Here is a 23,446-nt window from a genome sequence, read left to right on the forward strand (position 1 = left end):
GTATGTCTTTGTGTTGCTTCTAAATTCTTTATTTCTCTTGCTGTGTAAGGATCCCTTCCAACTTGCATACTCCAGGACTGGATAAATAAGTGGAAAGCTAGAACTCTGATGTATTTTTGTTGCACTATCAGAAGTTCCTCCTCAGAAATCTTGGACATTATCTGCTGAATGTAGAGATCCCATTAACAATTGTACGTAAGCTAAATCTCAGATAGCAGCTATTATTTTATTTGTGTGCTTGCGTGTTTCCCTGCTTCCTTTATCTGTCCTTGGTTATTTCTCAACTAGACAATCAGGGGATAGAGAGCTCAAAGTTTGGGAGAAGATTTGTAGTTTGGGTGCTTGTTGTTGTGGTTCTGTTCGCTGAGCTGGGAATTGTGTTGCAGATGTTTCGTCCTCTGTCTAGGTGACATCCTCTGCTTGGGAGCCTCCTGTGAAGCGCTTCTGTGATGTTTCCTCCGGCATTTATAGTGATATCACTATAAATGCCGGAGGAAACATCACAGAAGCGCTTTACAGGAGACTCCCAAGCACTGAGGATGTCACCTAGACAGGGGACGAAACGTCTGCAACACAAATTCCCAGCTCGGTGAACAGAACCACAACAACAGGACAGAGAGCAGAGAAAGTGGACAAAGATTGCTTACCTCCTCACTAAAGGCCATCAAAATGGCAAAACTGGACAAGTGATCACATTGACATGTGGTATGTGTGTCATTGGAGCCCACCAATTCACAGCCACTTGGGGACCAATGGCCTCCATTTGTAGTGTGCATCCAGTAAGCACATAGCCTCCTCCGACCAACTGAGGTATCCTGTGGAAGATGAAAACCAACCCATTATTTGACTGTATAGTTTTGAGTGGGACTTTTTCACTGGAACAATGCTTTGCTACAGCAAATAGCTGGGTTGAGGATCACCTCAACAGTTCCTGGTCATTCAAACTCACAAGACCGTTTATACCACTGGGCTTCATTACAGATAACAAAAAGAGGACAAACAATAAGGTTGGTGTGCTTCACTTCTGAGCAAGGAGTTTGATTCTAAGCTCCACACGAGCTTTAAATTAAGCTGAGGAACACATGCTGGCAGTGCTGAACTGTCAGAGGTTCCCCCTTTCTCCATTAAACATTGAATGTCAATACTCTAATTACTGTTAGCATGTAAGAAATGTAATAAGCTCCTACCAGCAGCAATGAGATGAATAATTAGAAAGTGTGTATTGTGCTGACTGAGGGATAATAATTAGTTTTTGGACAGTAAGGACTATATCAAAATTATGCCTTCGATCTTTTAGGGTATGTCTGAGGCTAGAAGGAGCCTCAGTTTAATGTCTGATCTGAAGACGACATTTGCAATACTGTTGCACTCACTCGGAACTGCACTGACATGTCTACCTTCAACGTGGTGCTCAATGTCACAAGGCCTGGAATATTCCCTTGACCCAGTGTACAAACCTAGACATAGAACATAGAACAGAACAGCACAGTACAGGTCCTTCGGCCCACAACGTTGTCCGGACCTTTTGTCTTACTCTCAGATCAAACTAACCTACATACCCTACATTTTACTATCATTCACCTATCCAAGAGTTGCTTAAATGTCTCTAGTTTACTACCACAGCTAGCAGTGCATTCCACACATCCACCACTCTATGTATAAAGAAACCTACCTCTGATATCTCCCCTAAACCTTCCTCCACTCACCTTAAAATTATGACTCCTTGTGATAGGAAAAAATTCTCTGGCTATTCACTCTATCTATGTCTCTCATCATCTTGTACACTTCTATTAAGTCACCTCTCATCCTTCTTCACTCCAGTGAGAAAAGTGTAAGAAAAAGGCAGGGTCTCCCTTGTCCTTGATTTTATCGAAATGAAGGTATCTCCCTACAATATACAGTTTCACATTTGGATACCCTGCTAGAATAGGATTGTGGCATTTAATTCATGGAATGCATTTTTATTCACAATATCTGACTTTTAAGCAAGACTGCTATCAAATAGGACAAAGGCAGATAAATATTTTAGGAAAGAATCATTTGACCGTAATCTTTAACATATTCCTGCTTTGTGTAATCCCAGCATTGATGACCATGCTTTCAAGTATCTACCATGGGCCCTAAACTCTTGAATATCCTTCCTATTTCTATCTCTCTCTTCACCTCAATCCTCTTGTAAGAAACTCCTGCCTCAGTTTGTCTGGTACTGAAATCCTCATCCGTACTTTTATTACTCTAGGTGTAATTATCCTAGTACAGTACTGAGTAGCCTCATATCCTGAAGCCCCCCCAGTAAACTTCCAAAATTCCTGTATCTCAGTTCAAACCAACTCCTGACCAGGAACTTTGGGCAACACTGCGACTAATCTTTTACATGGCTTGGTGCACGTTGTATGTGATAACTGTTTCCTGTGGGGCTTTCTCTCTCTGAAACAAAGTCTTACAGTAAAGGGCACATAACTAGGGCAGCATGATGGCTCAGCAGTTAGCCACTGCTGCCTCACAGCACCAGGGACCTGAGTTCGATTCCAGCCTCGGGTAACTGTCTGTATGGACGCTGCACATTCTCCCTGTGTCTGTGTGGGTTTCCTCTGTGCTCCAGTTTCTTCCTCCAGTCCAAAGATGTGCATGTTAGGTTGATTGGCCATGCTAAATTGCACATAGGGTAAGTGGGTTAAGTGGGTTAACCATGGGGAATACAGGGGTAGGGGTGTGTCTGGGTGGGATGCTCTTTGGAGGGTTGGCAAGGACTTGATGGGCCAAATGGCCTGATTTGACAAGGTAGGGATTCTTTGAAACTGTATCAAGCTGCAAATGCTCTTACGAATGCATTTCTCCAAACAATAACACTCCTAGAAAGTGCCTTGGCATAGCTAATTATGCCCAAGGTATGACCTTGTTCCTGCAATCTTGAACTGGTCACTTTAACTCCACAAACCTCTTCATGTTTTAGACTGAAGCTGACAGCGACAGATAGTTTGTAGTTGCCTGAGGATCCCACAGCTGCTGAAATGACTCTGGACTGTAGCTGGACATCTTCATATTTCTGGCTGGTTTCCTTGTTTTTGTAAGATGCTCCGCGAAGGATGGAACCCATGTTGTGATACACGATGAAAGCAACCGCAACAGAGCCTGGCATCAAAGGAGTCACATGGGTTAGCAACATTAAACCTACAAATGGAGTACAAGGATAGATGGGTACTATCCATTGCAGTAACTTGCCATGGCTCCATAGTAGCACCTCCCAAAACCATGCCTTTCATTACCTTGAAGCTGAGGAATGGGAATACCGCCGCAGATACATTCCCCTCCAAGCAGCGTGCCAACCTGACTTGGACTTACATCACTATTGCTTAATTGACACTGGTTCAAAGTTCTGGATTTCTTCATCTAGCAATATTCTGAATGCACCTACACCCTCGGGACACCAGTGGTTCAAGAAGTAGATCTGCCATCACCTTTCCAATGGCAACGAGACACAATTAATGGCAGCCTTGCCAGTGATACCCATAACTGGTGAATGTATAAAAACAATTGAGAGAGAGTAAGACGATGGGATTAGTTTCATATTGCTCTTGAAAAGTGTCAGCATAGTCACAATGGCACTCTTTTATGCTGTAACCTCCAGGTTTCACATTGATTGGGTTACATTTAGAAGTGGGTCAAGTCAGAATCATTCCCTGGAATGGGAGATCAAATAAAGGGCAAAAATCTAGCAGATTTAAGAATTAAGTTGGCTGGAAGAAAATACAGCAACATGTGATTTAAATGGAGAATGACTGCAGAATCCTGATGTGTGATGTACTAGTCCCAAATAAAATTAGCAGTGATTAACAAGGTTAATGGAATTATATTCTTTATTATGAGACGAATTGAACATAAACCTAAGGAGGATATGCCTCAATTATACAGGATATTGGAAGACCACATCTTGAATGCTGTGCGCAGTTTTAGTTTCCTTATTTAAGGAAAGGTGCATATACATTGGAGACAGTTCAGAGGAGGTGTTCAAGATTGACCCCTGGAATGACCTCGTTATGTATTGAGGACAGATTGGACAGATTGAACTTGTTTCCACTGGAGGTTAGAAGACTGAGGGGTGACTTGATTGAAGTGTATAAGACCCTGAATAGTCTTGGTAATTTGGAGGTGGAAAGGATGTTTTCTGTTGCAAATGAGTCCAGAGCTAAGGGGGCACTGTTTAAAGATGAGGTGTTATCCTTTTAGGACAGAGATGAGGAGAATTTTATTTCTCTTTCAGGGAGTTGTGTGGCTTTGGAACTCTCCGCCTCAGGAGGTGATGGAGGCTAGCTTATTTTTATTTCATGGTTGAAAATGTGTTGCTGGTTAAAGCACAGCAGGTCAGGCAGCATCCAAGGAACAGGAAATTCGACGTTTCGGGCATAAGCCCTTCATCAGGAATGAGGAGAGGGTGCCAGGCAGGCTAAGATAAAAGGTAGGGAGGAGGGACTTGGGGGAGGGGCGATGGAGATGTGATTGATGGAAGGAGGTCAAGGTGAGGGTGATAGGCCGGAGTGGGGTGGGGGCGGAGAGGTTAGGAAGAAGATTGCAGGTTAGGAGGGCGGTGCTGAGTTGAGGGAACCGACTGAGACAAGGTGGGGGGAGGGGAAATGAGGAAACTGGAGAAATCTGAGTTCATCCCTTGTGGTTGGAGGGTTCCCAGGCGGAAGATGAGGCGTTCTTCCTCCAACCGTCGTGTTGTTATGTTTTGCCGGTGGAGGAGTCCAAGGACCTGCATGTCCTCGGTGGAGTGGGAGGGAGAGTTAAAGTGGTGAGCTACGGGGTGGTTGGGTTGGTTGGTCTGGGCATCCCTGAGGTGTTCTCTGAAGCGTTCCGCAAGTAAGCGGCCCGTCTCCCCAATATAGAGGAGGCCACATCGGGTGCAGCGGATGCAATAGATGATGTGTGTGGAGGTGCAGGTGAACTTGTGGCGGATATGGAAGGATCCCTTGGGGCCTTGGAGGGAAGTGAGGGAGGAGGTGTGGGCGCAAGTTTTACATTTCCTGCGGTTGCAGGGGAAGGTGCCGAGAGTGGAGGTTGGGTTTGTGGGGGGTGTAGACCTGACGAGGGAGTCACGAAGGGAGTGGTCTTTGCGGAACGCTAATAGGGGAGGGGAGGGAAATATATCCCTGGTGGTGGGGTCCGTTTGGAGGTGGTGGAAATGACGGCAGATGATACGCTGTATACGGAGGTTGGTGGGGTGGTAGGTGAGAACCAGTGGGGTTCTGTCCTGGTGGCGGTTGGAGGGGTGGGCTCAAGGGCGGAAGAGCGGGAAGTGGAGGAGATGCGGTGGAGGGCATCGTCGATCACGTTTCGGGGGAATCTGCGGTCCTTGAAGAAGGAGGCCATCTGGGCTGTGCGGTGTTGGAACTGGTCCTCCTGGGAGCAGATGCGGCGGAGACGAAGGAATTGGGAATATGGGATGGAGTTTTTACAGGGGGCAGGGTGGGAGGAGGTGTAGTCCAGATAGCTGTGGGAGTCAGTCGGTTTATAGTAGATGTCTGTGTTGAGTCGGTCGCCTGAGATAGAAATGGAAAGGTCTAGGAAGGGGAGGGAGGAGTCTGAGACAGTCCAGGTGAATTTGAGGTCGGGATGGAAGGTGTTAGTAAAGTTGATGAACTGTTCAACCTCCTCGTGGGAGCACGAGGCAGCGCTGATACAGTCGATGTAGCGGAGGAAAAGGTAGGGGGTGGTGCCAGTGTAGTTGCGGAAGATGGACTGTTCCACATATCCTACGAAGAGACAGGCATAGCTGGGGCCCATGCGGGTGCCCATGGCAACTCCTTTAGTTTGGAGGAAGTGGGAGGATTGAAACGAGAAGTTATTCAGGGTGAGGATCAGTTCAGTCAGTCGAAGGAGGGTGTCAGTGGAAGGGTACTGGTTGGTGCGGCGGGAAAGGAAGAAGCGGAGGGCTTTGTGTCCTTCGTCATGGGGGATGGAGGTATACAGGGACTGGATGTCCATCGTGAAAATAAGGCGTTGGGGACCGGGGAAGCGAAAATCCTGGAGGAGGTGGAGGGCGTGGGTGGTGTCCCGAACGTAGGTGGGGAGTTCTTGGACTAAAGGGGACAGAACCGTGTCAAGGTATGCGGAGATGAGTTCGGTGGGGCAGGAGCAGGCTGAGACAATGGGTCGGCCGGGGCATTCAGGTTTGTGGATTTTGGGCAGGAGGTAGAAATGGGCGTTGCGGGGTTGTGGGACTATGAGGTTGGAGGCGGTGGATGGGAGATCCCCTGAGGTGATGAGGTTATGGATGGTCTGGGAGATGATGGTTTGGTGGTGGGAGGTGGGGTCGTGGTCGAGGGGGCGATAAGAGGAGGTATCCGCGAGTTGGCGTTTGGCCTCAGCGGTATAAAGGTTGGTGAGCCAAACTACTTTCGCAGCTCCCTTGTCTGCCGGTTTGATGGTGAGGTTGGGATTGGAGCGGATGGAGTGGAGGGCTGCACGTTCTGAGGGTGAGAGGTTGGAGTGGGTAAGAGGGGTGGACAGGTTGAGTCGGTTAATGTCGCGGTGGCAGTTGGCTATAAATAGATCGAGGGCGGGTAAGAGGCCAGCACGAGGTGTCCAGGTGGATGGGGTGCGTTGGAGGCGGGAGAAGGGGTCGTCAGAGGGTGGGCGGGAGTCTTGGTTGTGAAAGTAGGCACGGAGGCAAAGGCGGCGGAAGAATTGTTCAATATCTCGCCGCGTGTTGAACTCATTGATTCGAGTGCGTAGGGGAATGAAGGTGAGGCCTCTGCTGAGGACTGATCTTTCATCCTCAGAGAGGGGGAGGTCTGGAGGGATGGTGAAAACATGGCAGGGCTGGGAGCTAGGATCTGGTGTGGGACTGGAGCTGGGAGTGGGGGCGGGGTTAGGGGCGGGGACAGAGATCGATGTAGGGGCGGAGTTAGACGTGGTGACGTTGCTCGGTGTGGGGGCGGGGTCAAGCGTGATGTGGCCTCCTCTACATTGGGGAGACGGGCCGCTTACTTGCGGAACGCTTCAGAGAACACCTCAGGGACGCCCGGACCAACCAACCCAACCACCCCGTGGCTCAACACTTTAACTCTCCCTCCCACTCCACCGAGGACATGCAGGTCCTTGGACTCCTCCACCGGCAAAACATAACAACACGACGGTTGGAGGAAGAACGCCTCATCTTCCGCCTGGGAACCCTCCAACCACAAGGGATGAACTCAGATTTCTCCAGTTTCCTCATTTCCCCTCCCCCCACCTTGTCTCAGTCGGTTCCCTCAACTCAGCACCGCCCTCCTAACCTGCAATCTTCTTCCTAACCTCTCCGCCCCCACCCCACTCCGGCCTATCACCCTCACCTTGACCTCCTTCCATCAATCACATCTCCATCGCCCCTCCCCCAAGTCCCTCCTCCCTACCTTTTATCTTAGCCTGCCTGGCACCCTCTCCTCATTCCTGATGAAGGGCTTATGCCGGAAATGTTGAATTTCCTATTCCTTGGATGCTGCCTGACCTGCTGTGCTTTAACCAGCAACATTTTCAACTGTGATCTCCAGCATCTGCAGACCTCATTTTTTACCCTTTTATTTCATGGTTGACACATTCTTGTTAAGTAGGGGAATGAAAGATTATCAAAATGGATGGGAATGTGGAATTTGGAACACAAACAGATCAGCCATGATCTTATTGAATGGCAGAGCAGAATTGAAGGACTGAATGGCCTATTCTGCACCTAATTTGTCCACTCACATGCACGTCAATCAGAATATTCAGTTTGCCAGTTCTTCATTGTATATAATGATCAGTTGAAGGAAGTGTCATTCGAAAAGGTGAAGAAGGTGGTATTTATCTGGTTATCAAAGGTGAACAAAATGAATAAAATTGGTGTCATTCAGGATCCCAACATGAATGTGTCTGGGACAAGGAGGAGATAACCAAAAGGGCCATTCTTGACTTATCTAGTGACCCCCTGCTGTGGTAAGGGCACGTGCTTTAGTGAAAACATGGTGACAGCGTGGTAAAGCCACCCCCAGTCGAAGAGCACAGTGACATTCATGACCCAGGCTCACAAAGGCAAAGGGGCTACTTGTAACCTGGTCCGATGGTGACTGCTGGCCCCCATGCAGCCCAACCCAAACCTGGTAGGACAGAATACCAAGGTGTATAGCTGAGTGTACCAGTAATTTCGGAGCTGGTGGCTGGTTTCCAGGAGATGTCTATCATATTGCCTTTGGCTTCCAGGCTCATTTTATTATCCATGCTGCTCATGTCAATAACTCGCAGCTGAAGGTCTGAAAGCAGAAGAGCACAAAATGGATGTGGATGAAATGATGGTCCTTTGGTTCTGCTGCTCCCACCTATAATGAGCATCAGCCTTTTCTACTTTCCTATGAGTCCACTCAGCTGCCTTCAAGGTTCACACTAACACTGTACATATAGCTCTATGTAATTGAGCCCTTGTGGATTCTGTTACCATGAGACCTCGGTTCTGGCTTGCACTGTAGCAGCTGCTCTCTGAGACAAGACTGTCTCAACTGGATACAGAATATTTAAATATTTTGAAGGCAGAGATACATTGATTATTGATGAAAGATTAACGGGGAGGATGTAGAGTCGAGGTTAAAAACAGGTCAGCCATGATCTTATTGAATGGCAGAGCAGAATTGAAGGACTAAATGCCTCTTCTGCACCTAATTTGTGCACTCACATGTGTGTCAATCAGAATATTCAGTTTGCCAATTCTACATCACATACAGTATAATGATCAGTTGAAGGAAGTGTCATTCAAAAAGATGAAGAGAATGTTATTTATCTGATTATCAAAGGTGAACAAAATGGAAGGACCAAGTGGCCTAGTTTTTGTTTATATATTTGAAAGTAATTCTGAGTCTGCTGCATCTTCACCTCTGCCTTATCTATGAGTGACTACTGTCGAGAGTGTGGTGTTGGAAAAGCGCAGCTGGTCAGGCAGCATCTGAGAAGCAGGAGAATTGGCGTTTCAGTCTAAAGCCCTTCATCAGGAATGGATGGACTTTAGCCTGAAACCTCAGTTCTCCTGCTTCTCAGATGCCGCCTGACCGGCTATGTTTTTCTAGCACCACACTCTTGACTCTGATCTCCAGCATCTGCAATCCTCACTTTCTCCCTCTGAGTGACTACCATCTGATAACCAGGTGTTCAAATTACCTTGTTTCAGTTATGTGTCAATGAACAGAGTACTGAGCTGTGTGTAGCTGCTCCCTCCATTTCTCTCAGAATCATGAGAGCATGTGACTACTGATGTCAGAGTTATATAATCTCATACATCAACATATCGCTAACATTTGCCTTCTCATGACAGTAAGAACAGTAAATATCAGTCACGTGCAACAGGTATCAGCCTATTTGCTCTGTGTTTGATAGTTTCTCTCCTCTATGTGCTGTTGGATGTTGGGTACATTTACTGCATGTACTGGTTATATCTTCATTCGAACAATTTGGAAAAAGAACTGTTGCACTAATCCCACACCCAAAGTTAGTACAGCCTATCTGAAAAGTAAAGGATTTTGGAGCCAAAGATTGAGAATCTCCTCTTAAGCAATATTCACTATTGTATGACTATCTAGCTACAAATCCAATTCACATATAAAAATTACCATGAATTTGTTTCTGTTTTTCTTTCAGACAGTCTATTAAGATAACTTAATAAAACTGAATGCCAATTAGGTAATAGAACCAGTGGAGACACAATGGGCCGAAAGGCCTCCTTTTGCATAATAACAATGCTCAGATTCTATGATTCAATTAGTTCTGTACCGTCTCTTACGCATTGTCAGGCTGCTGCATGTTTACCCATTGCCTTGTTAGTGATGTCTTTCAGTTCTTGACCCTTTGAGTTCAGGGCGAGTATGATAGCAGCTCTCTCCACGTCCTGCAGAACCTGAGATGCTGAGTTTAGCCGCTCCTCCTGTGCTTTAGCCTTCAATAGGGAATCCTCTGCAAACAGCATTGTTGTGAGAGAAGTGATATCCTGTGTGAGAAAAACTCACGTTACTATTTCAGGCAAAACAGTGAACCTTCAGCCTTTTCAGCTGGACATTTAAGATTCGGTGACTTTAGATCAAAGAAGAGAAATGGATCTCTCCTGTATTCCTTGGTGAGCATTTATTCCTCGTCTAACTATCACTCAGATTATCTGGTCAGGACTGTGTGCAAATTGGATGCTGTATTCCTGCATTGCAAAAATGAATGCACTTCAAAAGTAATTCATTGACTGCAAAGACCCTGAGGATGGGAAAGTCGCTATAAAATTCAAATATTTCTTGATAAAAACAAAATAAAGACATCCTTTAGATAATGGGATATAAATCAACTTCTGGGTGATTATGTTAATTTTATGGCACCTTGTTACTGCACAGCTACAACTGGAAACAGTCAAACCTTTTTAGTCAATTATTCTAATATGGTCTTTTGTAATCCTGAAGGTCTGCAACCTACAATTAATACATCTTCAACCTCAGAGTATGGGAAACATTAGCAAAACTGCTAGTTGTTGCCAATTCCTCCTTGCCCTGGAGAAGGTGAGGGTGAAAGAGCAAATTACTGCAGATGTTGAAATCTGATCTGAAAACAAAAATGCTAGAGATTACGATGGGTCAGGCAGTATCTGTGGGGAGAGACCAAATTAAGATTTTGATTCTAGATGACTCTTCATCAGCTGTTGGTGAGCTGCCTTCTACAGAATTGCTCCAGTCCACTTGGTATTGGGACACCCACAATGTTGTCAGGGAGGAAGTTCCAGGATTTTGACCTCGTGACAGTGAAGGAATGGTGATTATAGTTCCAAGTGAGGATGTATATAGCTCCAAGGGAAACTTGCAGATGGTAGGGCTCCCAGTTCTACTCAGCTCTAGGATAGAAAGGGAGACCCATCTGCAGACACTGGAATCAGGTTTGACCATAGCCACCTAACCTTCTGGAATATTCTTTTGAACTTCGCTACCGTGGTTCAGACACATGTATTTTCCTATTGGGAAAGGAGCCAAAATACATTGAAGGCTGTAAACGATATCTCACCAAGAAAGGTTAGAGTATACCCAGGTAGCGGAAGATCAGAAGGACAAACTTGAGATAAGTTTCCTGAATCACTTTGGGAAAATCTCACGGCCTCAGTGATGAGAGGAAACTTATTAACACAGTACTAGAAATAAGGAACATCGGTTATGTGTGGACAGACTGGATAGTGAGTCTTCCTTGAGCAGAGGAGAGATTTAACTGAGGCATCCAAAATCATGAAAGGTTTGACAGAAACATTAAGAAGGTACTGTCTCCATTAGAAGAACAGTTTGGTAACCAGACGACACACATTGAAGGTGAGTGTGAAAAGAGGTGGCAATGGGGAGACCATTTTTCCACAAAATGAGCTGTGATCTGGAAAGCACTGCCTGAAAGGATGCCGTCAGAAATCATGCAACACCAGGTTATAGTCCAACAGGTTTATTTGAAATCACAAGCTGCCAGAGCACTGTCCCTTCATCAGGTGAAGTCACCTAAAAGGATGTCAAGTGTAGGTTCAATCATAACTTTCAGCGGGACAAGTACATAAAGGAGAAAAACATTGTGCAGCAAAAGAGAAAGGACACGGCAGAGGATGGAATGTCTAATTGGATAGCTCTGTCAAAGGGCCACCACAAGCACAATGGGCCAAATGGTCTCCTGTTGTATTGTCCTGTCAATTCATGATCACCAGCTTCTCAAGAGAAGTCACAGGCACAATCATGTGGTTCTGAATTTTACACACAGAGTTACAGAGCATTATGTTTCTCCTCACCTCAATTAATGATCCATTGGCAGGGTTCTGGCACAATTCACCAAACAACCTGCTGGTGTTAGTCATCCGAGAACAAAATAATTCCACAGGCGAGAATGGCTATGGAAAGAGTAGAAAGAAAAGTCTTAGTTTAATCATGCCAAGCTTGAATTATTGCTTCTCACTATCCACTCTGTGGTCAGTCATCAGCTGTAAATTGTAAAAGATGTTCAGTTACTCTGGTGTTCATCCTCTGTGCAGCTAATGTCTATCATTATTGCAAGAGCATTTCCTGCTCAGGTTAGCTAAAGACATGATATCTGAGATACTTGAAGCATTGGTGGATAAATAAGCAACACTTTCATAATCCCAGCAAATTCTGATTTGCAACTGGGCGAGTAGAATTAAGTTAGTAACCAGTGAGGGGAGTGAATTGAAGAGAACTGATGGTCGTTGATCTCTGGTCCCACCCATGATGGTGACCAAAGGCAGCCCCACCCCACCCCAAAAAATGAGGTTAAAACAGTCAGCCGAAATTCCTGATCACTGACCATTGTCCCCAGCTGACAAACATTCTCATGGACGGATGAAGATAGGATGCTCCAATTACCCCCTTATCTACATTGTCAGCTCTGGCCCTCACTGCCTAAGATCATGGTTGAGAATTAATCTCTTGAGGAGAAGGGTGGGTTTGGGAGGCTGCCCCAGAGTTTTTAGAAGGACATACCGTTTCTGAGATCCTGCAGGTAAATGATATCTCACCTGCTCTGATGCTGTTGACAAGCTGGGGTCAATTCCAGTGGCTCCAACAGCAGAGACATTGTAGCCATTAGGGTCAGTGGGAAGCTTAGGAGACGCTACAGGAGCTGAAACAACAACACATTTGAAATACAGTTGAGTAACTTATCATAATCTTATGGTGCTGGCCTTTCTTGTAACTTGTATAAGTCAATAGTACGTGAAAAGGTTCTATCACCAGTAAGCTTTCCCTATTAGGATAGAAAGGACAGTTCTAAAGCTGTCCTGTGAGTCCAAGTTGCAAGTGCTAATCCCATGCACCTAGGCAGGAATGTGTACTGAGTCTAAAGTCAAGCCGGATTTCTCACAAGAAACTCTCGAATAGCGAGTTTTGAGAAGATTTGTAGCTCAGGTTGAGGTTCTGGATGTAAGTTTGCTCACTGAGCTGGAAGGTTCATTATCAACTGTTTCATCAGCATACTAGGTAATATCATCAGTAAGCCTCTGGTGAAGCATTGGTGTCAGTGACCCGTTCTCTATTTATGTGTTTACCAAGGAACCCAAGGAAATCTAAACACATAAATAGAAAGCGGGTCACTAACACCAGTGCATCACCGGAGGCTCACTGATGATGTTACCTAGCATGGTGATGAAACATCTGAAAACTAACCTTCCAACTCAGTGAGCAAACTTACATCCAGACTCTCAGGTGTAGTGCAACTAGTTCTTAAGTTACTATCTAATAAATATAGTTGATCCAACAAGTTTGAGCCTCTCTTCTTCCAAAGACTTCATGTGGGCATCCTTCCCCACTTGGTATCAGCAATAGTGACTAGTGCCAGTAAGAAGAATTGGGAGTATGAATCTATCTAAACTCTCTCAGATGGTAACCGGCGCATTTGACCACAACATAAACCAGGAAGTGATTGAGGATCCTCATGACACAGTGGTAGTGTTCTTGCTTCTGAGGCGAGAGGCCTGGGTTCAGATCCCACCTGTCCCCAAGTTGTGTCAAAACAAAGTCAGAAGTTACATAACATGAGTTTAAAGTTCAACAGGTTAGCTTACAATCACTAGCTTCCAGAGCACTGCCTCTTTGTCAGGTGAAGTGAAGCAGGCCGCAAAGGCCCAGAATATATAGGCGGAGAGACAATGGCAAGATCATTTCAGGTAATTAAGAATGACAATAGATAAGTACAAACAGTGTGAGTAAGAGTGTTGAAAATGTGTTGCTGGAAAGCGCAGCAGGTCAGGCAGCATCCAAGGAACAGGAGAATCGACGTTACGGGCATAAGCCCTTCTTCTTTTCCAGCTTTTCCAGCAACACATTTTCAGCTCTGATCTCCAGCATCTGCAGTCCTCACTTTCTCCCTGAGTAAGAGTGTTGACAGGATGAATAACAAGGGGATCAGGAGTGTCAAATGGTGTGACTAAAGTGTCAACAGCTGAATAGCAAGTGAAGGGATGACTTATGATCTGATTAATTAAGGCAGTGAGATAATTACAAGTAATCAAAAGGAAGATGGTGCTAGAGACAAATCAAATGGCTAGAATTACATGAGTAGATATCAAAGTAGACTACTTTGGTTACACCCTCTCACGTGACTCTAGTGTCTCCTCATGTAATTCCAGCCATTTGGTTTGTCTCTAGCACTATCTCACTTTTGAATATTTATAACTATCTCTCTGCCTTCATTAAACAGATCGTAAATCATACCTTGACTTGTCATTCTGTTTTGACACTTTACTCACACCGTTTGATGCTCCTGATCCCCTGCAAAGACTTGTTATTCAGCCTGTTGATACTCTACTCACAGTTTTATGCTTATCTGTTGACAGTCTTAATTACCTGGAATGATCTTGCCATTGTCTCTCTGCCGACATATTCTGTGCCTGTGCGCCCCATTCTGTGCCTGTGCGCCCCTCTCCAATTCATCTGACAAAGGGGTAGTGCTCAGAAAGCTTGTGATTGTAAATAAACCTGTTGTTCTATAATCTGGTGTCGTGTGACTATTGATATTGTCCACCCCAGTGCAACACTGGCACCTCCACATCATCTCAAAACAGGCTGATTTGGAAAGATGTCCACCAACAATTGGGAACTAAGTGGCTGTTAAAATGGGGGAGGGGGTGTTTGTAAGAAATGGAATGATTTGTGTAAATTAGGAACGTTAGTTGGCCTCACAGTAACGCTGCCAGATAGAGTAAAGGTAAACTGTCTTCATTCTGTGGGCAAAGTGCCTCAGCCACTCCCTTCTCTTGTGTGTCCGAAGCCTGCTCAAGCATCTTCTTTTTCTCAGGATGCAGTTGTGAAGAGCAGAACTGCATCTGGTTGTGCCCTCCTTCCCAAGTTCCACTTGACACACACCTTCTTGAATCATTAACAGTCTGTGTGGTGTCCCCATGATACTGTTCTGGTCAAGCTTCTGTAGCATAGGGAAGGAAAGAGCATTCTAACTCCAAGTCAGGATGGTGTGAGGCCTGGAGGGGTCACATGCCCTATGTGTCTGCTGGCCTTGTCCTTCAAGGCCATGGAGGTGATGGCAGTCGAAGGGCTGCTGAAAATGCTGTGGGATTTCTCAGGGAGGCAAACAGCCTAATACCTTCTGCAGACACACTCACTGAGGGCCATGCTGCACTTCGAAATTGACCTGTTAGGGTTAATTGAAAGAACATTTATATGTTTCCACACACTGAGATATAAATGACATTTAGAGTAATAGAATCCCTTCAGTGTGGAAACAGGCCATTCAGCCCAAAACAGTCCACACTGACTCCCCAAATAGGATCTCACCTCGACCCAACTCCCTTCCTGTAATCCTTCATTTCCCATGGCTAATGCACCTTACCTGCACATCCCTCAATACTATGGGCAACATAGCACAGCCAATCCACATCCACATGGCTGCATATCTTTGAACTGTGAGCTCAAATTAGAGAACCCAGAGGAAACCCACACAAACAGGGGAGAATGTACCAACTCTACACAGACTGTCACCTGAGGCTGGAATTGAACCTAGGCCCCTGTCCCTGTGAGGCAGCAGTGCAACACACTATACCACCATGGCACCTTTGCACAGAAGAGCTGGACAATGCATTTTCTGTTTGTCACTGGTTGCTCTGTAGTTAGTCAGTAGTCAGTCTCCAGTCATACGGCGTAGACCTAGTTACCAGTGGGCTCTTGAGGTACTTTTGGTAATGTCCCTACTGCTGAGCCAGGAGATCCATGTTAAAGTCCTATCTGCTCCAGAGATGTGTAATAACATTCCTGAACAGGTAGGTTAGAAAATGTCGAGACCTAGTTTCTATTTCTTAAGAGTTGCCAATTTTGTCTACCAAGTATGATAGTTAACCAATTAATTACTAATTTGTGAAAAATCATTTTGTTACTTAAGTTTATGTCTTTTCTGCTGAAACCTCACCAATAGTTAATTTTTCACCACTTAACACAAGTAAGCCTCTTTGACGAGTATTACACAAAGGGTAGACTTGGCCTCTTTTGGTGCAGTGGCAGTGTCCTGACCTCTGAAGGGTTCGAGTCCCACCTGCTCCAGACGTCCATCCTAACATGCATGAACAGGTTGATTGAAAATATCGGCAAGATGAAGAGATGACAGCACATCTACCCAAAGTGATTCTCTCGCCAACAGTAGGCATCTCTTAACCAACACAAAGGTTGAGGTGACAATTGGCCAAACTTAGATCAAAACGTTAACTCTTAAACCATCAGCATGAACTTTCAAAACTCATCTTTGGGCTTGAGGTCAATCTAAGGTACTAGCAATGTAAAAGCCATTATCAAATTCCCCAACATTAAGTTAAACAGCAAAGATTATAACTGTTGTTTTAAAACCAAGTCGGTTTTGGAATACTGCATTCAATTCTGGTCTCCCTGCTATAGGAAAGATATTGTTAAATTTGAAAGGGTGCTGAAAATATTTACAAGGATGTTGCTGGGTTTGGAGGGTTTGAGCTATAGGGAGAGGCTAAATAGGCTGAGGCTATTTTCCCTGGAGGGTCAGAGCTGAGGGATGACCTTATAGAGGTTTTGTACAATCTTGAGGGACACGGATAGGGTGAATAGCCAAAATCTTTTTCTGAGGGTAGGGGAGTCCAAAACTAGAGGGCATAGGTTTATGATGAGAAAGGAAAGATTTAAACGGGATCCATGAGGCAACTGTTTCACACAGAGGGTGATGCTTGTATGGAATGAGCTGCTCGAGGAAGTGGTGGAGGCAGATACAATTATAACATTTAAAAGACATCTGGATGGTTATATGAATAGGAAGAATTTAGAGCGATATAACCCAAATTCTGGCAAATGGGACTGGATTAATTCAGGATATCTGGTCAGCATGGACGAGTTGGATCGAAGGATCTGTTCCCATGCTGTACAACTCTTTGACTCTAAATCATAGGGGACGCAATAGTACTTTGACCTTAAATTGAAAAGAATATTTTTTAGCAGTTGGAGTTTACCTCAATAATTAACAAATAAACAAAACCATTTCCAAGTAAAATCTAAAATCAAAAATCCACCAGTTGCAAGGAAAGATGCAAACCACAAGCAGTGTCTAGTTGAGCTATGAGTCAAAGTTTTAACTTATCACAGTGAGGCAGTCTTTCCCTGGGCAAAAAGAGGGAATCTGACACAAGAGAGAAGAAGTAAAGGGAAATCAAACTGTGAATGCTCTAAATCTGAAATAGAAATCAGAACACCAGACGTACATAGCAGATCCTTCAGGAACTGAACAGCCTGAGGACAATCTGAACTACATATTCCACACTCAGCTGAGAACCTTAAACATTGGTATGTGGAGATCAGCTAATGTTCTTTTTAAATATGTAGAAATTACAGCGTAGAGATAGGCCAGAGCAGATTTTTGCTGATATCCAGAGACACACTGGTATAGAGTTATGTCACTGGATTAGTAACTCAAGAGGCCTGAACTAAGGTCTTGTTGGAATTTGTTGCTATGATTCCTGGTGAAATCTAAATTCAGCTAATGACTCTCACAAGTAAAACAAGCATCTGAGGGCTTCTGTGGTGTAGTGTTTGTGCCTCTACCTTGGGGCCAGGAAGTCTGGATTCAAATCTCACTTGTTCACGTGGTGTATCATAACATCTCTGAACAGGTTGATTACAAGGATCTAAAGCTAGCTGCACTGGTGGTGACTGTGCAGAGCCTCTTACCTCTGACAGAAGGTCTGTTTTTTCTAAGGATTGGGCTATGAGAAGGGAGGGATGCTGGTTTTTCCTCATCTAAGTCAATTCTGATTTTGGTATTATGCAAAGCTAAAGCCTCAGATCAGAAACAATCTTCAGACTTGATGACAGGTATATAAATAAAGATTTTCTATTTCTCTTTACTGTACATTAATTAAACCCCAGTTAAACTGAATAGATTGACTGTGGTAACTGATGTGGTAACCTCTAAACAGTTCAGTATGTTCCTATTACCATGGACATGGGCAAGAGTGTCTCTGATGCCAGGATCAGCTTCGTCTCCATTAATAGAAAGCGATATATCACCACTAACAGGAGCAGGTACGATTCCATGAACAGGAGCAGATGTAATTCCATGAACAGGAGCGGGTGTGATTCCATGAACAGGAGCGGGTGTGATTCCATGAACAGGAGCAGATGTAATTCCATGAACAGGAGCGGGTGTGATTCCATGAACAGGAGCGGGTGTGATTCCATGAACAGGAGCAGGTGGGATCTCATGAACGGGAGTGGGTGTGATTCCATGAACAGGAGCAGGCGTGATTCCATGAACAGGAGCAGGCGTGATCTCATGAACAGGAGCAGGTGTGATTCCATGAACAGGAGCAGGCGTGATCTCATGAACAGGAGCAGGCGTGATCTCATGAACAGGAGCAGGTGTGATTCCATGAACAGGAGCGGGTGTGATTCCATGAACAGGAGCAGGCGTGATTCCATGAACAGGAGCGGGTGTGATTCCATGAACAGGAGCGGGTGTGATTCCATGAACAGGAGCGGGTGTGATTCCATGAACAGGAGCAGGCGTGATTCCATGAACAGGAGCAGGCGTGATCTCATGAACAGGAGCAGGTGTGATTCCATGAACAGGAGCAGGTGTGATTCCATGAAGTGGAGTGGGTGTCATTCCATGAACAGGAGCAGGCGTGATCTCATGAACAGGAGCAGGCGTGATCTCATGAACAGGAGCGGGTGTGATTCCATGAACAGGAGCAGGCGTGATTCCATGAACAGGAGCGGACACAATTCCATGAACAGGAGCAGGCGTGATTCCATGAACAGGAGCAGGTGTGATTCCATGAACAGGAGCAGGCGTGACCCCATGAACAGGAGCAGGCGTGACCCCATGAACTGAAGCAGGCGTGATTCCATGAACAGGAGCAGGCATGATTCCATGAACAGGAGCAGGCGTGACCCCATGAACAGGAGCAGGCGTGATTCCATAAATAGGAGCGGGTGTGATTCCATGAACAGGAGCGGGTATGATTCCGTTATCAGAGGCAGGCATGTCTCCATCAACAGGAGTCGACGTCATTCCATTAACAGAAGCAGGAGTGATTCTATTAACAGGAGGAGCTATGATTCCATGAATCGGAGCAGATGTCATTCTATTAACAGGAACAAATGTCATTTTATTACCAGAGCTGGGTGTATCTTTATGAACAGGAGCAGGTGTGATTCCATTAGCAGGAGCTGACATCATTCCATTAACAGGAGTAGGCATCCTTCCATTCCCAGAGGCAGGTGTGATTCCATTAACAGAAGCAGGTATCCTTCTATGAACAGGTTTAGGAGTGGCTCTATTAACAAGAGAAGATATAATTCCTTGAACAGGTGCTGATCTATTTCCATTATCAGGCATTGGTATGATGCCACTATGACGCACCTCCCGCTGTCTGAGACTTGAATGTTCACCAAGTGAGAGTTCTGTGGAATTTGAAAATGAAAAGCGAAATCCAAGTTCAGGATTTACACACCCAGTTTTATCATCATGGTTAACTCAGTCTTATCGGAAAGTGTGATGCTTTAAAAAAGGTTACGCCCTTGAGACCAGTTAAAAGGTCATAAATAGATGAAGCATCCAATTGATATTTACATGAAGTATTGGTCAAAATTGATCCAACCTCTGCCAAATACCGTAATACAATTTACATAGAACATCCGAGACTTTATTAACAGGGGCATAAAGTCGAAGAGTATGGAAATAATACTAAACTTGTATGAAGAACTCTGTTGCTTTCTAAACTGGTGTATTGCATCCAGTTGTGGGACCACACTGTTAGCAAACATCTGAAGCTTTTGCAGTGAGTGCAGAAAATGGTCATTAGAATGGCTTAGAAATAAGGAACTTCATGCAAGGTTTGTGAAGGTTTGTAGCTCAGGTTGAGGTTAAGGGTGTAGGCTTGCTCTCTGAGCTGTAGGTTTGATATCCAGACGTTTCATTACCTGGCTAGGTAACATCATCAGTGGTGACCTCCAAGTGAAGTGAAGCTGTTGTCTCCTGCTTTCTATTTATATGTTTGTCCTGGATGGGGTTCCTGGGGTTTGTGGTTCGAACAGGAAATTACATCACCACAAACCCCAGGAGCCCCATCCAGGACAAACATATAAATAGAAAGCAGGAGACAACAGCTTCACTTCACTTGGAGGTCGCCACTGATGATGTTACCTAGCCAGGTAACGAAATGTCTGGATATCAAACCTACAGCTCAGCGAGCAAACCTACACCATAAACCATAAGGAACTTCAGCTACATTGGTAGGTTTGAGAGATTAGATTCCCTACCATGTGGAAACAGGCCATTAGGCCCAACAAGTCTACACTGACCCTCTGAAGAGTAACTCACTCAGACCCATTCCCCCACCCTATATTTACTCCTGACTAATGCACCTAACACTATGGGCAATTTGGCATGGCCAAATCACCTAACCTGCACATCTTTAGACTGTGGAGGAAACCAGCGCAACAGGAAGAAACCCACACAGACACGGAAAATGTGCAAACTCCACACAGGCAGTTGCCTGAGGCTGGAATTGAGCTTGAGTCCCTGGTGCTGTGAGGCAACAGTGCTAACCACTGAGCCACCATGTCAACCCACAATGAGGTTTGGACTGTTCTTGAAGAAGATAAGTTGAGAGGAAATTGATTGAGGGTTTTCCAATTCATGAGAGGCCTAGACAGAGAAAATGGGTAGAAACTGTACTGACTGGTTGAGGGATTAGAAACCAGAGGGCAACACATTTAAGGTAATTGGGAAAAGAAGCCATTGTGACATGAAGGAGAATGTTCTCATCCAGCGAGTGGTTGGGATCCGGAATTCATGACCTGAGAGTGGTGGAGGCATTGAAGAGGGAATTAACTTCTTATGTGAAAATGGTAGAACATGGAGAGTAAGGGAAGAATGCACAAGCTAATTCGTTCCTCTGCAGTGCCAGCGATATGATGGACTGAAAGGCTTTCCTTTGTGCTGTAAACATTCTGTAAATAATAATCATTGGAGCAGTAGAAAAAATTAGCTGAAGATCTAAAGGTACAATTTCTTTTTCAAATACTTATCCAGTGCTCTTTTTATTCATTCAAGCACAGCCTGAAGGCTTCGCTGACTAGGTCATTTATTACCCATCACCAATTGCCCAGAGGACAGTTAAGAGTCAATCACATTGCTGTGGATCTGGAGTCACAGACCAGATCAGGTAAGGATGGTAATTTCCCTCCCTAAAGGACATTAGTGAACCAGATGCGTATTTCCAATAATCAACAATGGATTCGTGGTCATCATTAGATTCTTAATTCCATTTTTTTGGAAGTTCTTATTGGATGGGCTTTTTCATTCTCTTTAACCTTCCAGGTATAATATCTCACAGTGTTAAAATGTTGCTCCTCTTCTTTGGTTCAGTCATCAATGACCTGTGACCTTATATCCTCCTGCCACTTGGAACAGTTGTCTCTAACCACGCCATCAAACCCCTTCAGTATTTCGAGTACCACTATTAAGTCTCCCTCAATCCAACAACCTGATTCCTGCTCAAAACGGAATAATGTAGCTCCTCCCTGAAGAGAAAAACAGTTCATGTTTCTCATCTGGTATGACTCCTCTTCAGAATTAAGAAAGGGTTAGGGTCAGCATTTATGCTGAAAAAGAGTCGTATTGGGCCCAAAATGTTAACTCTGTTTCTCTCTCTCTATAGATGCTGCCAAACCTGCTGAGTTTCTCCAGCATTTACTGTTTATATTTCCAATTTTATTTCAGATTTCCAGCATCTGCAGTATTTTATTTTTAAACATCAGTTTCTCTTGTATCTCTCTCTGTCGCTCTAATTGAAGTCTCTCACCCCCCATAAGATCGAGATGATTGAAGGGTTCCATGATGTAGGAGATCATGAGGCAAGAAAGTTAGTGTGAGACAATTCAATGAGCTCAAGGGGATGCGATGAGCAAGAAAAATGTGTAGAATCGCGAGACTCACCTTGATGCTGATCTTTAGTTAAATTAAAGGAATCAGTCACTCCTGCAGTTTCGAATGCTTGGTTCCTGGAGCAGTTGTAACTTCCTGCTGTGTTAAGACAAGTTCCATTCGGTCCACTTAATTCATCACTATTCTTGTCAACATGGTCATTAATGTCTGAAATAAATGAGAAATTAAAATAGAAGTTTGCTGTTACAAAATACAAAATACTTACAGTGCAGAAACAGGTGATTTGACCCAAAACCCTAATTTAGTCTAACCCAATGAAATTTTAACCACATAAACATCTCTTTCTCCCTCATATACCTATCTGGCTTCCCCTTAAGTGTTTCTACATTCGTTGCTTTACCTATGGGAGTGCATTCCACATTCTGGCCACGATCTGGGTGGCATCCTGAATTGCCAATTGGATTTATTGGGGCTGATACGTCCAAACAGATCATTTAATGAGGCTGCCATGTCTGGAGAAAGGAATTGCATGTTTATATTATTTATCACATGCTTATGCCTCTTAGTGTGGCCTCTCCCACAAAGAGAGGCATCCCCTCTATATCTACCCTATCCAACCCTTTCATAATCTTAAAACCTTCTGTCAGGTTACAGTCTTCATTTTTCCAGTGAAAAAGAACCCAAGTCTGTTCCATCTGTCTTGTTGGGTCCAACCTCTCAGTTTTGCTTTCAGAATACTAAGATTCCTTTGCTCATTTTTCAATGTTGATATCCACTTTTTATAATATGGATAATAATTTCACAAGCTTTTTTACAATATCAATCCACCCATTGCCCATCCTCGCTACCTTGACATCCCATTTCATGGTATCATAGAATCCCTACAATGTGGAAACAAGCCATTTGGCCTAACAAGTCCTCACCAAACCTCTGAAAAGTAACCCTTCCAGACCTATTCCCCTACTCTATTACTCTACTTTTCCCCTGACAAATGCATCTAACTTACACATCCCTGAACATTATGGGGCAATTTGGCATGGCCAATCCACCTAACCTGCACATCTTTGGATTGTAGGAGGGAACTGAAGCATTGGAGGGAACCCACACAGACCCAGGGAGAATATGCAAACTCCACATAGACAGTCGCCCGAGGCTGAAATTGAACCCAGGTCCCTGGCGCTGTGAGGCAGCAGTGCTAACCACTGAGTCACTGTGTCATCCAACGTAGAGCCACCTTTCTGAGCAAGATTCTTGGGATTAAGGATTTGGGAATACTTTAAGTCAGCAGCAAGTGCCTTGTGATATGCACCCTCTACCACCACCTAATGAACAACAGGCATCAAACATATTGAAAGAGCTTGTTAAACAAGTTCAGGCCAAATCCACTGCCAACGGAGCTCAGTGGTAGTACCAACCCCTTATGCACTTGTAGAGAGACAGAAACAACATTATTTATTACCAAGGTGTACCCCTCTCCAGGCAAAATAGTAGTGCCTCACCTTAAAGTCAGAAAATGAAGATTGAA

At 44.6% G+C, this 23,446-nt stretch overlaps 1 protein-coding gene across 1 annotated transcript in view; it reads right to left on the minus strand.

Annotated features, from left to right (window-relative positions):
• LOC132835830 (adhesion G protein-coupled receptor E3-like) overlaps positions 1-23,446 on the minus strand; it is a 76,616-nt gene that overhangs the window by 34,100 nt on the left and 19,070 nt on the right. Inside the window, exons 5-11 of the mRNA XM_060854924.1 lie at positions 21,973-22,128; positions 12,527-12,630; positions 11,786-11,884; positions 9,808-9,985; positions 8,154-8,267; positions 2,939-3,132; positions 648-815 (exon numbers count right to left, since the gene is read on the minus strand). Coding sequence (XP_060710907.1) covers positions 648-815; positions 2,939-3,132; positions 8,154-8,267; positions 9,808-9,985; positions 11,786-11,884; positions 12,527-12,630; positions 21,973-22,128 — 1,013 coding nt within the window. The remainder of the gene's footprint in view (positions 1-647; positions 816-2,938; positions 3,133-8,153; positions 8,268-9,807; positions 9,986-11,785; positions 11,885-12,526; positions 12,631-21,972; positions 22,129-23,446) is intronic.

This window comes from Hemiscyllium ocellatum, chromosome 45 (assembly GCF_020745735.1).
Source record: "Hemiscyllium ocellatum isolate sHemOce1 chromosome 45, sHemOce1.pat.X.cur, whole genome shotgun sequence".
NCBI classification, from domain to species: Eukaryota; Metazoa; Chordata; class Chondrichthyes; order Orectolobiformes; family Hemiscylliidae; genus Hemiscyllium; species Hemiscyllium ocellatum.